Source organism: Heterodontus francisci, chromosome 4 (genome assembly GCF_036365525.1).
Source record: "Heterodontus francisci isolate sHetFra1 chromosome 4, sHetFra1.hap1, whole genome shotgun sequence".
Classification (NCBI taxonomy): Eukaryota; Metazoa; Chordata; class Chondrichthyes; order Heterodontiformes; family Heterodontidae; genus Heterodontus; species Heterodontus francisci.
In genome coordinates this window covers 170252023-170270029 of record NC_090374.1, presented here as the reverse complement: position 1 = coordinate 170270029, position 18007 = coordinate 170252023, and the positions used below count along the sequence as shown (strand labels likewise).

The following is an 18007-nucleotide window of genomic DNA, read 5'->3' as shown; positions in this document are numbered from 1 at the left end:
GGGAGGGGGGGAGGGGGAGAGAGAGAGGGAGGGGGGGAGAGAGAGAAGAGAGAGGGGGGAGGGGGAGAGAGAGAGAGAGAGAGAGAGAGGGAGGGGGGGGAGGGGGAGAGAGAGAGAGAGAGAGAGGGAGGGGGGGAGGGGAGAGAGAGAGAGAGGGAGGGGGGGGAGGGGGAGAGAGAGAGAGAGGGAGGGGGGAGGGGGAGAGAGAGAGAGAGAGGGAGGGAGGAGGGGGAGAGAGAGAGAGAGAGGGAGGGGGGGAGGGGGAGAGGAGAGAGGGGGGGGGAGGGGGAGAGAGAGAGGGAGGGGGGGGAGGGGGAGAGAGAGAGGGAGAGAGGGAGGGGGAGAGAGGGAGGGGGGGGAGGGGAGAGAGAGAGGGAGGGGGGGGAGGGGGAGAGAGAGAGGGAGGGGAGAGAGAGAGGGGAGGGGAGAGAGAGAGGGAGGGGGGGGGGAGGGGGAGAGAGAGAGGGGGGGGGGGAGGGGAGAGAGAGAGGGGGGGGAGGGGGAGAGAGAGAGGGGGGGGGGGAGGGGGAGAGAGGGAGGGGGGGGGAGGGGGAGAGAGAGAGGGAGGGGGGGGGAGGGGAGAGAGAGAGGGAGGGGGGGAGGGGGAGAGAGAGAGGGAGGGGAGAGAGAGAGGAGGGGGGGAGGGGGAGAGAGAGAGGGAGGGGGGGGAGGGGGAGAGAGGGAGGAGGGGGGGGAGGGGAGAGAGAGAGGGAGGGGGGGAGGGGGAGAGAGAGAGGGAGGGGGGGGAGGGGGAGAGAGAGAGGGAGGGGGGGAGGGGGAGAGAGAGAGGGAGGGGGGGAGGGGGAGAGAGAGGAGGGGGGGGAGGGGGAGAGAGAGGGAGGGGGGAGGGGGAGAGAGAGAGGGAGGGGGGGGGAGGGGGAGAGAGAGAGGGAGGGGGAGGGGGAGAGAGAGAGGGAGGGAGGGAGGGGGGGAGGAGAGAGAGGGAGGGAGGAGGGGAGAGAGAGGGAGGGGGGAGGGGAGAGAGAGAGGGAGGGGGGGAGGGGGAGAGAGAGAGGGAGGGGGAGAGAGGGGGAGGGGGAGAGAGAGAGGGGGGAGGGGAGAGAGAGAGGGGGGGAGGGGGAGAGAGAGAGGGGGGAGGGGAGAGAGAGAGGGGGGGAGGGGGAGAGAGAGAGGGGGGGAGGGGAGAGAGAGAGGGGGGGGAGGGGGAGAGAGAGAGGGGGGGAGGGGGAGAGGAGAGGGGGGAGGGGAGAGAGAGGGGGGGGGGAGGGGGAGAGAGAGGAGGGGGGGAGGGGGAGAGAGAGGAGGGGGGGAGGGGGAGAGAGAGAGGGGGGGAGGGGAGAGAGAGGGGGGGGAGGGGGAGAGAGAGGAGGGGGGGAGGGGAGAGAGAGGAGGGGGGAGGGGGAGAGAGAGAGGGGGGGAGGGGGAGAGAGAGAGGGGGGGAGGGGAGAGAGAGAGAGGGGGGGAGGGGGAGAGAGAGAGAGGGGGGGAGGGGGAGAGAGAGAGGGGGGGGAGGGGGAGAGAGAGAGAGGGGGGGAGGGGGAGAGAGAGAGGGGGGGGAGGGGAGAGAGAGAGGGGGGAGGGGAGAGAGAGAGGGGGAGGGGAGAGAGAGAGGGGGGAGGGGAGAGAGAGGAGGGGGGGAGGGGGAGAGAGAGGAGGGGGGGGAGGGGAGAGAGAGGAGGGGGGGAGGGGGAGAGAGGAGGGGGGGGAGGGGGGAGGGGAGAGAGAGGAGGGGGGGAGGGGGAGAGAGAGGAGGGGGGGGAGGGGGAGAGAGAGAGAGGGGGGGAGGGGGAGAGAGAGAGGGGGGGAGGAGGGAGAGAGAGAGGGGGGGAGGGGAGAGAGAGAGGGGGGGAGGGGAGAGAGAGAGGGGGGGAGGGGGAGAGAGAGAGGGGGGAGGGGAGAGAGAGGGGGGGAGGGGAGAGAGAGAGGGGGGGAGGGGGAGAGAGAGGGGGGGAGGAGAGAGAGAGGGGGGAGGGGGGGAGAAGAGAGAGAATGTTGGGGGAGAAGAGAGAGAATGTTGGGGGAGAAGGGGGGAGGAGAGATGTTGGGGAGGGAGGAAGGGGGGGGAAGAGAGAATGTTGGGGAGGAAGGGGGGAAGCGAGAGAATGTTGGGGTGAAGAGAGAGATGTTGGGGGGGGAAGCGAGAGAATGTGGGGGTGAAGAGAGAGAATGTGGGGGGGAAGAGAGAATGTTGGGGGGGGGAAGAGAGAGATGTTGGGGGGGGAAAGAGAGAGAATGTTTTGGGGGGGAGAAGAGAGAGAATGTTTTGGGGGGGGAGAAAGAGAGAGAATGTTTTGGGGGGGGAGAAAGAGAGAGAATGTTTTGGGGGGGGAGAAAGAGAGAGAATGTTTTGGGGGGGGGGGAAAGAGAGAGAATGTTTTGGTGGGGGGGAAAGAGAGAGAATGTTTTCGGGGGGGGGAAAGAGAGAGAATGTTTTGGGGGGGGGGGAAAGAGAGAGAATGTTTTGGGGGGGGGGGAAAGAGAGAGAATGTTTTGGGGGGGGGAAAGAGAGAGAATGTTTTGGGGGGGGGGAAAGAGAGAGAATGTTTTGGGGGGGGGAAAGAGAGAGAATGTTTTGGGGGGGGAAAGAGAGAATGTTTTTGGGGGGGAAAGAGAGAGAATGTTTTTGGGGGGGGGGAAAGAGAGAGAATGTTTTGGGGGGGAAAGAGAGAGAATGTTTTGGGGGGGAAAGAGAGAGAATGTTTTGGGGGGGGAAGAGAGAGAATGTTTTGGGGGGGGGGAAGAGAGAGATGTTTTGGGGGGGGGGAAGAGAGAGAATGTTTTGGGGGGGGGGAAGAGAGAGAATGTTTTGGGGGGGGAAAGAGAGAGAATGTTTTGGGGGGGGGGAAAGAGAGAGAATGTTTTGGGGGGGGGGGGGAAGAGAGAATGTTTTGGGGGGGGGGAAGAGAGAGAATGTTTTGGGGGGGGGAAGAGAGAGAATGTTTTGGGGGGGGGGGAAAGAGAGAGAATGTTTTGGGGGGGGAAAGAGAGAATGTTTTGGGGGGGAAAGAGAGAGAATGTTGGGGGGGAGGAAGAGAGAATGTTGGGGGGAGGAGGAAGGGGGGGAAGAGGGAATGTTGGCGGGGAAAGAGAGAGAATGGGGGGGGAGGAAGAGAGAATGTTGGGGGGGGAGGAAGGGGGGAAAGAGGAATGTTGGCGGGGAAAGAGAGAATGTTGGGGGAGGAAGGGGTGGGAGAAGAGAGAGAATGTTGGGGGGGAGGAAGGGGGGGAGAAGAGAGAGAATGTTGTGGGGGAGGAGGAAGGGGGGGGAGAGAATGTTGGGGGGGGGGTGGAAGAGGGAGAATGTTAGGGAGGGAAATGAGAATGTTGGGGGGGGGTGAAGAGAGAGAATGTTGGGGGGGGGTGAAGAGAGAGAATGTTGGGTGGGGAAGCGAGAGAATGTTGGGGGGGGGGGGAAGCGAGAGAATGTTGGGGGGGGGGAAGCGAGAGAATGTTGGGGGGGGAAGCGAGAGAATGTTGGGGGGGTGGAAGAGAGTGAATGTTGGGGGGGAGGAAGGGGGGAAGAGAGAGAAGTTGGGGGGGGGGAAGAGAGAGAATGTTGGGGGGGGAAGAGAGAGAATGTTGGGGGGGGGGAAAGAGAGAGAATGTTGGGGGGGGGAAGAGAGAGAATGTTGGGGGGGGAAGAGAGAGAATGTTGGGGGGGGAAGAGAGAATGTTGGGGGGGGAAATAGAGAGAATGTTGGGGGGGGAGGAAGGTGGGGGGGGAAGAGAGAGAATGTTGGGGGGGAGGAAGGTGGGGGGGGGGGAAGTGAGAGAATGTTGAGGGGGGAGGAAGAGGGGGGAAGGGAGAGAATGTTGGGGGGGGGAAGGAGAGAATGTTGGGGGGGGAAGAGAGAGATGTTGGGGGGGGAAGAGAGAATGTTAAGGGTGGAGGAAGGGGGGGGGGGGAAGAGAGAGAATGTTGGTGGGGGGGGAAAGAGAGAGAATGTTGGTGGGGGGGAAAGAGAGAGAATGTTGGTGGGGGGGGGGGGAAGAGAGAGAATGTTGGTGGGGGGGGAAGAGAGAGAATGTTGGGGGTGGGGGAGGAAGGGGGGGAGAGAGAATGTTGGGGGGAGGAAGGGGGGGTAGAGAGAGAATGTTGTGAGGAAGGGGGGTAGAGAGAGAATGTTGGGGGAGGAAGTGGGGGGGAAGAGAGAGAATGTTGGGGGGGGGAAGAGAGAGAATGTTGGGGGAGGATGGGGGGGAAGCGAGAGAATGTTGGGGAAGCGAGAGAATGTTGGGGGGCGGGGGGAAGCGAGAATGTTGGGGGGGGGAGGAGGAAGGGGGGAAGAGAGAGCATGTTGGGGGGGGGGAAGAGAGAGAATGTTGGGGGGGGAAGGGAGAGAATGTTGGGGGGGGGGGAAGGGAGAGAATGTTGGGGGGGGGGAAGGGAGAGAATGTTGGGGGGGGGGAAGGGAGAGAATGTTGGGGGGGGGGAAGGGAGAGAATGTTCGGGGGGGGGGGAAGAGAGAGAATGTTGGGGGGGGGAGAAGAGAGAGAATGTTGGGGTGGAGGAAGGGGGGGGGAAGAGAGAATGTTGGTGGGGGGGGGGAATAGAGAGAATGTTGGTGGGGGGGGGAATAGAGAGAATGTTGGTGGGGGGGAAGAGAGAGAATGTTGGTGGGGGGGGAAGAGAGAGAATGTTGGGGGTGGGGAGGAGGGGGGGGAGAGAATGTTGGGGGGTGGAAGGGGGGGTAGAGAGAGAATGTTGTGAGGAAGGGGGGTAGAGAGAGAATGTTGGGGGGAGGAAGTGGGGGGAAGAGAGAGAATGTTGGGGGGGGAAGAGAGAGAATGTTGGGGGAGGATGGGGGGGGAAGCGAGAGAATGTTGGGGGGGGAAGCGAGAGAATGTTGGGGGGCGGGGGGAAGCGAGAATGTTGGGGGGGGGAGGAGGAAGGGGGAAGAGAGAGAATGTTGGGGGGGGGAAGAGAGAGAATGTTGCGGGGGGGGGAAGAGAGAGAATCGTTGCGGGGGGGGGAAGAGAGAGAATGTTGCGGGGGGGGGGAAGAGAGAGAATGTTGGGGGGAGGAAGAGGGGGGAAGGAGAGAATGTTGGGGGGGGGAAGGAGAGAATGTTGGGGGGGGGGGGAAGGAGAGAATGTTGGGGGGGGGGGGGAAGGGAGAGAATGTTGGGGGGGGAAGGAGAGAATGTTGGGGGGGGAAAGGGAGAGAATGTTGGGGGGGGAGAGAAGAGAGAGAATGTTGGGGTGGAGGAAGGGGGGGGGGAAGAGAGAATGTTGGTGGGGGGGGAATAGAGAGAATGTTGGTGGGGGGGGGAATAGAGAGAATGTTGGTGGGGGGGGGAATAGAGAGAATGTTGGTGGGGGGGAATAGAGAGAATGTTGGTGGGGGGGGAAGAGAGAGAATGTTGGTGGGGGGAAGAGAGAGAATGTTGGGGGGTGGGAGGAAGGGGGGGGAGAGAATGTTGGGGGAGGGGGGGGGTAGAGAGAGAATGTCTGGGGGGAGGAAGTGGGGGGAAGAGAGAGAATGTTGGGGGGAGGAAGGGGGGGAAGCGAGAGAATGTTGGGGGGGGGAAGCGAGAGAATGTTGGTGGGTGGGGAGGAAGGGGGGGGGAGAGAGAATGTTGGGGGGAGGAAGGGGGGGGTAGAGAGAGAATGTTGGGGGGAGGAAGGGGGGGGTAGAGAGAGAATGTCTGGGGGGAGGAAGGGGGGGGTAGAGAGAGAATGTTGGGGGGAGGAAGGGGGGGGTAGAGAGAGACTGTTGGGGGAGGAAGGGGGGGTAGAGAGAGAATGTTGGGGGGAGGAAGGGGGGTAGAGAGAGAATGTTGGGGGAGGAAGGGGGGTAGAGAGAGAATGTTGGGGGGAGGAAGGGGGGGGAAGAGAGAGAATGGGGGGGAGGAAGGGGGGGGGGAAGAGAGAGAATGGGGGAGGAAGGGGGGGGGGGAAGAGAGAGAATGGGGGGGAGGAAAGGGGGGGGAAGAGAGAATGTTGGGGGGAGGAGGGGGGATAGAGAGAATGTTGGGGGAGGAGGGGGGATAGAGAGAATGTTGGGGGAGGAAGGGGGGAGAAGAGAGAATGTTGGAGGAAGGGGGGGGAAGAGAGAATGTTGGGGGAGGAAGGGGGGGGGGGAAGAGAGAATGTTGGGGGGAGGAAGGGGGGGGGAAGAGAGAATGTTGGGGGGAGGAAGGGGGGGGGGGAAGAGAGAATGTTGGGGGGAGGAAGGGGGGGGGGAAAAGAGAGAATGTTGGGGGGAGGAAGGGCGGGGAATAGAGACCGTTGCAGGAGGAGGAGGAAGGTGGGGGGGAATAGAGACCGTTGCAGGAGGAGGAGGAAGCGGGGGGCAGAGAGACCCATGCAGGGGGCGGGGGGGGGGGGGAGACCCTTGCGGGGGGAGGAAGAAGGGGGAGAGAGACCGTTGCGGGGTGAGGAGGGAGAGAGAGACTGGGAGGGGGTGGGTGGAGAGAGACTGGGAGGGGAGGAGGTGGGGGGTGAGAGACTGGGTGGGGAGAGAGACTGGGAGGGGAGAGAGGCTGGGGGGGGTGGAGGGGAGAGAGGCTGGGGGGGGTGGGGTGGAGGTGGGGGGAGAGTGACTGGGAGGGGAGAGAGGCTGGGGGGGGCGGAGGTGTGGGGAGAGGGACTGAGAGGGGAGGGGGACGGGGCAAGGGGAGAGATGGGTCGGATGGGGGAGGGACAGGGCAGGGGAGAGAGATGGTTCGGGGGGAGGGATGGGACAAGGGGAGAGAGATGGGTGGGAGGGGAGAGGGAAAGAGATTGGGTGGGTTGGAGAGTGGAGGGGGGAGAGATATACTGGGCAGATGAGAGATTGGGGAATGCTGGTTAATTATTATTGGCTGATTTGTACAAAATGTTTTTTGTCTATTCTATTTTTTGTTTTACTATTTTGCTTACAGAAGGTATTCACAGATTGATGCCTCTATCAGATGTGATTAAGTTGCGAATATGTCTTCTGCTTGCCCACCACAATCGCCAGCTGTTGCAAAAACAGAGATATCATTGGACAGTGGATCACCTTTGATGGCTGCCACTTTTGCTTACTGGGACAACATTCTTGGTCCAAGAGTGAGACACATCTGGGCTCCAAAAAGTGAACAGCTGCTGCTAAGTGATGGAGAAATAACATTTTTGGCAAACCACACCTTAAATGGTGAGATTCTTCGGAGTGCCAAAAGCGGGGCTATCGACGTGAAATTTTTTGTACTGTCAGAGAAAGGGGTAATCATAATCTCATTGATATTTGATGGTAATATGAATGGCGATCGCAGTACTTATGCTCTGTCAGTGATCCTGCCACAAACTGAACTGAGCTTCTACCTACCTCTGCACAGATTGTGTGTGGACAGACTAACACACATTATTAGAAAAGGAAGGATATGGATGTACAAGGTGAGTGTTAAAAACTTGAATAAATACTTTGTATTCTAATTCTCATACCTTGGATTTTCAAAAACTAACCAGTCGTTTTATGTAGGGGTTTTTTGATTCACAAGGTGATTGAGAAACGACAGTGCATCCACACTGTCTGATGTTTAGGGGTTGTGGAGGAGAAGTGGAAGGACGATATCACCTGATTCATTATTCTTCAAAATATGTTGCCAAAATCTTTTGTGTGACATAGCCTGTCCTGAACTATACATATCTATTGCTAACATTTTTCTTGTAGGGGGTGGTACCCAGAAGCTGGAAGGATGGCAATCTCTGATCAGACAAACACCCATCTCTTCTGATCGGGAGGTCCTACAAGGTGGGACTCTCTTCTTGCTTACATCCTTCAATGCTGATATGGTAAAGGAAGTGTATAACTGAAGCATACTTACCAGATGATTCTATGTTTAATCTTGGCCTGTTCTGAGTAATTTCAACGCAACCTAGGTGGCAGTAAGGAGAATGTAATTGACCTCTGTACTTCTCGAGTAATGAGAGCAAAAATAGTCTAGGGTTCTTGTACCACATCCATTTCTTGAATGCGCAAATTGAGGATGTTAACCTTCCACAAGCACAAGATGGAGAGCATCAGCATCAGTGCTTCTGACATTAGCAATTGCCCTTGTGTGCTCCGTAGCTGTGTATTCTGCACCAGTATGGGCCAGAACTCGACTGCACCACAAATGAACACTGCAATATGATGTATCACCAAAACCCAACACCCTGGCTGCCTGTGCTTTCACACATCACTCTCTTATCCATTCGTCGCGATGCTGCAACCCTCTGGGAAGTCCAGTTAGTCGAGAAAAATGAGCATCTCCCTGTCCACCATGACCTCAACAACATCCCTTAACACTGCTTGAAGTGACTTAACTTTCAACAATACCATTTTAGCCCTGATGCTTGGAAAACCAAATGGAGCTCACATGGAGTCACAAATAGCTTGTGAAGGACCTGATGTTACATTCCAGAAAGTTTCTTGTGGAAGGATGATGCTGGAGCCTATCTTTACTCAGTTTCACATTTATTGTACAAAGTAAAAGGATTAAAAACATGTAGCTCATCACTCAAAATCTCTACCAGTCTCAGTAAGTGTCTCCTTAAGTGCTCAATTAAGAACCAAATTAACACCCTCCACTTCATATAATTAAACAATTGATACACAATTAACAGATTCCCTTCTTTCTCCAATAATAAAACTTAGATTAACATGATCAAACCACATTTCAAAAATCAAAATAAATTCCATATTGGGTACAAGGTATTGCATAGCAAGACACCCCTTCCTCTAGCACCCCTAAGAATTTCTTTGTACTAGCTTTTGTTTTACAAAAACAAATCAGCTAGCTGATTACTTGCATCTACCCATTTAAGTTCGGAGATTTCTTTTCTCTCCAGCATTTGTTTCAAGCCAGCAAGGTCAGTACGTAGCCTTTTTTTCATTTTTTTGCGGAGTGTACTTTATCCCACTAAGAACGATTATCTACATAACATTCAATGGGCATCTTAATGTCCCTTGTTCAGAATCTTACCTAAAATATTTGACAAATAGAACCCCAGATCCACCGCCTCCACAAGACCCAGTGTTTCTGCAGCTAAAGTGCTTTTAACGACCCTTGTTGTTTTCTTAGCTTCCCAAGCTATAGGACAGCATTTGCCATTGTCACCCGTCAGAAATATTATGAAACCAGTTGCACTCAAATACCCATCAGGAAGATTATCATGTGAACCATCACTAAAAGTGACGAGCTTCATGTTCTTTGGGTCACCTAAGGATGGGAAGTTCAGTACACATTTCTCCAGATTTAATTTTTTTAAATGTTTTATTTGTCCTTTAAAACATTCTCAACTTTTGGGTTTCATCGTACTTAACTCCAGCACATCAAGACTAGCATCAGGTCTAGTCTGAGTGTACAACCAGTTTATTTGCCCAATCAAGCTTCATAATTGCTCCGTCGTTTCTTTAGATATATATCTTTCTTTGATGCCCTAGCACGATTAACTGTCTTGGGAGTACCACTCTGTAAATAGGATTGTTGATTTAAAGTTGTTCCAGAATTACTTGGCTTAATATCTAAACCAATATATTTAAAGGCCCACAAGCCTGGCTCCCAATCTTAAATTCTGCCCTAATCTTACTAATAACATAATTGTCAAAATCTGCAGTACCACCCCCATAAGAAATCATCAACATATATCATGAAGATGCCCGAAATTTCCCTTTATAATACCAATGCAACATTGCAGGATCTCCTTACTGTTGAATACAACAAATTTTGAACAAAACAGATCTCACTCAGAAATACCACACCCTGGAAGCTTCATTAAGGCCTTAGACACATTTGTTCAGTTTCCATAGTTTTCCTTCTCCATCTGCTGCCCTTTTTAGGTGGTTTCAGAAACATTTCTCGCTGAAAAGTATCATCCTGCAGAAATGCCGCTTTTATGTCAATGGATCTACACTCCCATGAATATGTGGCCAAAAGAGCTAAAAGGATTTTGAAGATTTCTTTTCCAGCTGTGGGGAAAGTCCACTCAAACATCTGTATCACCCAGTCGCTCTTCAAAACTGCTCGCAACTAACCTCGGTTTAGCCTTGTAAGTTCCATCTGGAAGGACCTTTTCAGTACAAATCCATCTGTGACCAGGCTGGCCACCCCTCTCTGGTACCTCAGAATTATTTGCTTGAACTGCCCCTGCCAGGGCAGTTGTCAGCTTGTAGTTTGGTTGGTCAGCTAAGGTTTTATGCAGCATTTCATCAATCACTGCGTGATTCCTTTCACAGAACCCAACTGCTGAAAGGACTTTATTTGTAACCATAAGGTTCATATTTTCACATACGTCTCTGAACTCGTCATTGGCAAATTTCCCTCCATTATCAGTCAGAAAATTAGCTGGTGCCCCAAGTCCAGTCCCTATCCATTTTTCCATGATTTTATCCATAATCACTCTTTTGTTCTTTCTATGTATTATTGTAGAAAGACTAAATCTTGTTGCTAGGTCTACAAAATGTAGAATGAAAATATTCCTGTCTTTGTCCCATACCTTTAAATCCATGGCAACTACCTCATTAAAGACACCATAAAAGGCTTACAATAGGATGTGATGGCGTCCTCCCTTTTTTTTTTACAGATTTTACATTTTTTGCTAATTTCTTCTATTATCCTTCTATACTCATCATCAATTACACCTGCATCCTTTAGCAGGGTTTTAAATCTTTGACAAGGATATGTAAATTGTCTGTGTAACTTTAAGACAATTTACTTTTTTTCTGTGGTTCTTATCACCTGATGCCATTAATACTACTTGAACACTCTGAGAAACATCAGGTTTTGTTAAGGGTATATAATACTGCCCAGACTGAGTAAACTGCAAATTTACTGACTGTCCAAAAAAACCAATTGCCTTATCATGCTCCATATCAAGTTTAATTTGTGCCTTTTCCATTGAAGGTTTACTCAACAATAAAAAAAAAATACTACGGATGCTGAAATCTGAAATAAAAACAAAGTGCTGGAAATACTCAACAGGTCTGGTAGCATCTGTGGAGAGAGAAACAGAGTTAGCATTTCAGGCCTGTGACCTTTCATCAGAACTGGTGCCTAATTGGAAAATGAGGTGTTGTTCCTCAAGCTTACTTTGAGCTTCATTGGAACACTGCAGCAGGCCAAGGACAGAAATATGGGCATGAGAGCAAGGTGGTGAATTAAATTGGAAAGCAATCGGAAGCTCGGGTCATGCAGACTGAGCGGAGGTGTTCCGCTACGCAGTCACCCAATCAGCATTTGGTCTCCCCAGTGCAGAGGATACCGCATTGTGAGCAGTGAATACAATATACCAAATTGAAAGAAGTACAAATAAATCGCAGCTTCACCTGGATGGAGTGTTTGGGGCCTTGGATGGTGAGGAGAGAGGAGGTAAAAGGGCAGCTGTTGCACCTCCTGCGATTGCATGGGAAGGGGACAAGGTGTCAGGTGTTGGAGGAGTGGATCAGGGTGTTTTGGAAGGAATGGTCCCTTCGGAATGCTGACGGGAGGGGAAGGGAAGATGCGTTTGGTGGCGGCATCATGCTAGAGGTGACAGAAATGGCGGAGGATGATCCTTTGGATGTGGAGGCTGGTGGTGTGGAAAGTGAGGACAAGGGGAACCCTGTTGCAGTTGTGGGAGGAAGCGACGAGGGCAGAAATGTGGAAACTGGGTCAGACACGGTTGAGGGCCCTGTCAAACACAGTGGGAGGGAATCCTTGGTTAAGGAAAGAGGAAGACTTATCTGAAGCGCTTTTGTGGAAGGTTGCATCAGAACAGATGCGTCAGAGACCGAGAAACTGGGAGAATGGAATGGCGTCCTTACAGGAGGCAGGGTGTGAGGAAGTGTAGTTGAGGTAGCTGTAGGCGTCAGTGGGCTTATGATGAATACTAATGGACAGCCTATCCTCAAAGAGACAGAGAAATCAAGGAAGGGAAGTGTCTGAGATGGACCATGTGAAGGTGAGAGAAGGGTGGAAATTGGAAGCAAAGTTGTGGAAGTTCTCAAGTTCAGGCTGGGAGCAGGAAGCTGATATGGTCATCGATGTACTGGAAAAAGAGTTGAGGGGGGACCTGAGTCGGACTCGAACAAGAAATGTTCGGCATACCCTACAAAAAGACAGGCATAACTAGGACCCATACCAACACCTTTTGATTTGGAGGATGTAAGTGGAATTGAAGAAGTTGTTCAATGTGAGAACAAGTTCAACCAGGCGGAGGTGGGGACTGGTTTGGCCTCTGTTCAAGGAAGAGACGGAGAGCCCTCAGACCGTCCTGGTGGGGGATGGAAATGTAGAGAGATTGGATGTCCATAGTGAAGACGTTTAGGGCCAGGAAACTGGAAATAGTCAAAATGACATGGGTGTCAGAAGAGTCACGGATGTAGGTGGGAAGAGACTGGACCAGGGGAGAGTTAAGAGTCAAGATAGGAAGAAATAAGTTTAGTTGGGCAGGAGCAAGCTGAAAACATGGGTCTACCAGGACAGCCCGGTTTGTAGATTTTGGGGAGGAGGTAGAAGTGGGCTGTCCGGGCTTGCGGGAATGTGAGGTGGGAAGCTGGGAGGAGATGAGGCCAGTGACAGTTTTGGAGACAGTTTGATGTTTGGTGGTTGGGTCATGGTCCGGGGGAGGTAGGAAGTGTCTGCGAGTTGGCCCCCAGCCTCTGCAAGGTAGAGGTTGGTGCGTCAGACAACAACAGCACCACCCTTGTCAGCAGATTTTATCACAATGTTGGGGTAGACCTGAGTGAATGCAGTGCAGCAAATTCAGAAGGAGACAGGTTAGTGTGTGTGAGGAAAACAGAGAAATTAACATGGCCAATGTAACGCCGACAGTTCTGATGAAAGGTCACAGACCTGAAATGTCAACTGTTTCTGCACATATGCTGTCAGGCCTGCTGAGTATTTCCAGCACTTTGTTTTTATTTCTCACTAGAGACTACTTCAATACTGATAAAGTGGCTTACTCCAGCTATTTTACATGGAATTACTGCTCTCTTCAGTGTGTCGTCATCACCAAACCTAAAGCTGGTAGTACTTTTATACTCCTTAACCTTACGTCGATCATCACTACTGAGCGAATCCAGATAACATTTTAACCAATCCGTTCCACGTGCTGTTGATGTGCAAGCACCATCTAATACAGCATGGTTGAGTGAATCTGCAACTAACACTTTCAACGTAGGGCTAAAACTCCTTGTGACTAGTACAATTCATTCAAGTTCATCAGTATTTTCAACTTCTGCCTCAGCATTCTCTGTGTCATGTGCTAGTTTGAGGACTCTGCCCCTCCTCTTTGGGCAGTTCATTGCATAATGATCCTTTGAGTCACACCTGAAGCACCTATTAACCGTTCCTTGGGCATTCCTGGGATTCATTTGCCTATGATTGCTGTTCCAATTCTGTCTTCTGCTGTAATAATCAGACATACTCAAGGTGCTTTCGTCCTCATTCCTCCTGTCTTCAACCTTTCTATGGTACTTCTACCTGCATCCAGTATCTGGACCATTTCAAAATAATCATTGAGTCCTCCATTCTTTATCACTGTAGAATGTCCTGTTTGTTCTCCCAGGGCTGCAGGAAATGACTGCTGCCTTAAAGAAATTCCTGGGGAAATCGACATCAGATCTAACAGGAAGTCTTTTTCCAAGAACTGAACTCCAGTTAGAACTAGGAGCCTGTCCATATGCGACACCCCAGCACAATCTAGCAATTTAAATGCTAGCACTGAACCGGGGATCTCTAAATTGAATTTCTCAATCAAAGTCTGAACACGCATCATACGCATTCAATAGGTCATTTTTCTTGTAAATTTCATCGAAGAATTGTAACAGAAGATCGAAACCTTTATCAGTATCCAACTGACAAGGATCCAGTTCACAAAACACTTCTGATTTCATGTTCTGATGAAAGGTCACCTGACCTGAAACATTGAGTTATCTGCTTCTCTCTCCACAGATGCTGCCAGACCGGAGTATTTCCAGCACTTTTTTATTTGATTTCCAGCATCCGCAGTATTTTGCTTTTACTTCTGATTTTACTTTTGGTAGGAAGTGACAACACCAAGGCCACACCTTGTTTCCTCTTTGGTAGAAATGTAACTCATGTCCACATATCCACTTCATTCTTCCACCGGTCAGAACATCGGAGGGTAATCATACTCTGACAATTTACACTTGTTTTCTGCCATTTTCCACAATAGCCAGAGAGATTTTAGTTTTCTATGTTTAAAAAAAAAAAAAAAATTTTCTTAGTTTCCAGCCTTCAGCTTTAGGCAACCATTCTCTTCTGCTATGTTAGATTCCAGAAAACTTCTTATGGAAGGATGATGCTGAAGCCTGTCTTTACTCAGTTTCACATTTGTTGTACAGAGTAAAAACTAATTACAAACATGTAGGTCCTCACTCAAAACGTCTACCAGTCCCAGCAAGTGTCTCCTTATAAGTGCTCAATTAAGACCCCAATTAACACCCTCCACCTGCATACAATTAAACAATTGATAAACAGTTAGCACCCAATACAGAAGATTCCTGATTTTTAATATTTGTCAGTTCCGAAGAAGGGTCACTGATCCGAAACGTTAACTCTGCTTCTCTTTCCACAGATGCTGCCAGACCTGCTGAGTGGTTCCAGCATTTCTTGTTTTTATTTCAAAAGATTCCTGACTCTGATCTTCCGCAAAGCTTATGGCAACCCTAAACCCTGTTCACACAAACCATGGCTGTTGCGGGTACTTGATCCATTGGTAAAATTAAAAACTCTCCTTTATGCAACTGTGTTCACCCAGAACAGACCATGGAAAGCATATCGACTCAATGCCCAATTTACAAATATAAAGGAGGCATCAAAGCGATGCACTCTGCTACTCCTGACACAGCTATCTGGCTTAACCACCTGAATGTGAAATTATAGTTGCTCAATATCTTCATCAGCCATGAGAAAGAAAGGAGGAGGATGACAGAATAGGCTGAGGTTACGCAATCCCTAATGTCAGTAAGCCTGCCAACATAAGTTCTTTTAGTCTTCTGTGTGAAGAATGCTTATGTGGGAGAGGTTCTAGAAAGTGCCCAACGTTCATGAAACCAAACCGCAATAGTGACCAATCCCATCAGGAGATGAAGGGGGAAAAATAGGTAGTTTTTCTTTTCTGCTAGGCTGTGCTGGTCGTGCTGTCTTTTTTTTTCTTTTGCAGAGCTGTCTGCTCAGCCTGTCTGTACAAATTTTATGCTTCTTGTCCTGTTTGGAGAAATTGGCAAGTCACACAGGTGACAGATGCTTCCCAACCTGGCTGTCACGCACAAGCTTCTGCCTGGAAGTTTGTTTGTTGCTACTGATGCCGTGGAGTCTGTCCTGTAATGTGGCTCAGGAATCACAGCATGCGATATTATAAAACCACTTCTACTTGATATGAGACAGATATGACTGTTTGCTTTCAGGCAGGAGATCAGAAAGTATTTTCAATTTAATTTTTTAAAATCTGTTTCTGGGGATAGTAATTAAATTCAAAGGGTTGCCTTCCTATTTATATGATATTAGTCTTTAAACTCTTCAACTTTTTATTTACCTTTTAATATAGGGATATTCAAAATGTGAGGATTTTAATACTTATCAATTTATTTAAGCTGCTGTTTGCCTGTCTCCAAGTATGACTGGCTAGAATCTATTGGATGGCTCATAATGGAGATGAGTTATTGAATTCATGGGCAGTTTCAGAATATTACTGTCATAAGTGATTTATGAAGCCAGCATCAATGTTTATCTTCCATGGCCAAACACAGATTCTTAGAATTCTAATATGTTGCTAAATTTACGATTAGTCACTTTTTGCAAAGAAAGCATGGTACTACTACTTTGAATTGTCGTGTCAATGCTCTAGATTTACGGCAGTGGTTGAACGGGGAAAATAACCAACTGTTAAATCCAAACTTACTTCAATAATAAATTTACTATACATCTAATGGTAGGACTGACATTTACCAAAATTACCCTGCAAATGAACTCTCATGAACCATTGGGAGAAGACGTAAAACAGAAACAGGCAATCCGACACAGGAAGGGGGAGAAAATTGGAAGGGAGAGTCACTTGAGGCACTCTTGGCACCTTTAGTTGGTTTAGGGAGACCCATAGAGAGGTGGTAAAACTAGCAAGGTACAGCAATGTCTTACAGAAGTGGACAGATCTTCTCCGAGGTGGGGGCTAATGGGATCATAGCCAAGCTTGATCCAGATGGCTATATACATGTAATGTTTCCTGTTTTTCTCCTTCATAATCTGAGGCCAATTTTAGCACCCTACCGCTGTATTAACTGAGATAAGCGAACATAGCAGAGACCAAGGATTGAGCCTGGCACTATCCTAGTCTGTATAACTCAGTTGCTGTTAGTGCAACGAATTTGTCCAATCAGGAGAGATCTCTCAATTTTGTGAAGAGCCATTTAATGGCATTATTATTTGTAATCCCACCCAAATAAACTTTATTCACTCATATTCTCATTTTCTCCCCTTCTGCCTATCCTCAAAAGATAATCATCCTGGAAGTGGATGTTAGAACATCAAGTCTCAACAAATTATATTCCATGTATGTACATTACTGTTCTGATGATTACTATTTACGTGCACTGTTCTTTCTCATAGGGGCAGAGCATTATTTCCTTCTTAACAACAGAAATCACACCTGTCATGGAATTATTTTCATCTATGAAAACACATGGGGTCCTAGAAGAAGTTGAAGTAAGTTTATGGTTGAAACTCATAAGTAAAATGCAATGAAATTTGTGTTGAAACATGCAGATTAAGTGTAGTACTCACATTTCAAAATCTTTTTTAGGTCACAAGAACATATATCAATAGTGCAACTTGCTGTCAAAGCAATGTAAAATCCCTAGTGTCCTTGTATTATTTTTATACGTTTAATTGTGCACTGGTGTACCTTTACATGACAATCTTGTGATTATAGGCATGGCCATTTTAAAATCTAACTAAAAATCCTTTCTACCTCAGGTTTACACCCTTATATTTTAATAACTGATTTTTATTTGCAGATAAATAAACTACACGTCAGATAAAATGCAAAACAAGATGCATATATTGGCTTTTTAATCACTTAACTCTTTCCCACCCCCCCCACTGCTCACCGTTGAGCTAAACCCTTTTTATTTGTTTATAATGACCTGAACTAGTTGGCTGTGTCCAGGAAATATTGCAACCTTGATAGAGAATGAAGGTGACGGAGGTACGGGATATGGTAGCATAGTTTTTGTTACTGAATTAGTAATTCAGAGGCCTGGAAAATGGTCCATAGAGATGAGTTCAAATCCCACCATGACAAGTGTGGAATTTAAATTTAATTAAATAAATCTGGAATAAAAAGCCAGTCTCAGTAATGATGACCATGAAACTACTGGATTGGTGTAAAAGCCCACCTGGTTCACTAACGTCTTTTATGGAAACAAACTTGCTGCCCTTATCTGGTCTCGCTTGTATGTGACTCCAGACCCACAGTAATGTGGTTGATTCTTAACTGCACCCTGAGATGGCCTAGCAAACCACTTGAAATAAAAACAAGAAATGCTGGAAATACTCAGGTCTGGCAGCATCTTTGGAGAGAGAAGCAGAGTTAACATTTCAGGTCAGTGACCCTTCTTCAGAACTCTGAACCGTTAACTCTGCTTCTCTCTCCGCAGATGCTGTCAGACCTGCTGAGTATATCCAGCATTTCTTGTTTTTATTTCAGATTTCCAGCATCTGCCGTATTTTGCTTTTATTTTAGCAAACTACTTTGTTATAATCAAGAAGGTAACTCACCACCAGCTTCTCAAGATCAATTTGGGATAGGCAATAAATGCTGGGCCTGGCCAGCAACATCCACATCCTGTGAATGAATTAAAAAAAGAGAGGGAAAAGACTTGCCTCTTCTGACATTATGGTCGGGATCTTGTTCACGTCTGGTTCCGTGGTGGGGAGCAGGGAGATCGAAGCAGCAGCGGCCCGCCATGGAGCCCGACCACCAGGATTGCCGGGCCTGATCTTCCCGGTGGCGGGGAAGCTCCGTGATGGCACCTCCGTGGCGGGACCGTGCTTTAAATATTGAAATTACAGGTTTGCATACATTTTAATGGAATTCG

The 18007-nt window shown here is 49.5% G+C and overlaps 1 protein-coding gene across 2 annotated transcripts in view; it reads left to right on the top strand.

The window, feature by feature from the left end:
• The window catches only part of c9orf72 (C9orf72-SMCR8 complex subunit), a 57739-nt gene that overhangs the window by 13247 nt on the left and 26485 nt on the right, over positions 1-18007 (top strand). For both annotated transcript variants that reach the window (XM_068030510.1, XM_068030509.1), the window contains exons 2-3: positions 6828-7320; positions 16518-16613. In XM_068030510.1, coding sequence (XP_067886611.1) covers positions 6877-7320; positions 16518-16613 — 540 coding nt within the window. In that variant the 5' untranslated portion in view covers positions 6828-6876. The remainder of the gene's footprint in view (positions 1-6827; positions 7321-16517; positions 16614-18007) is intronic.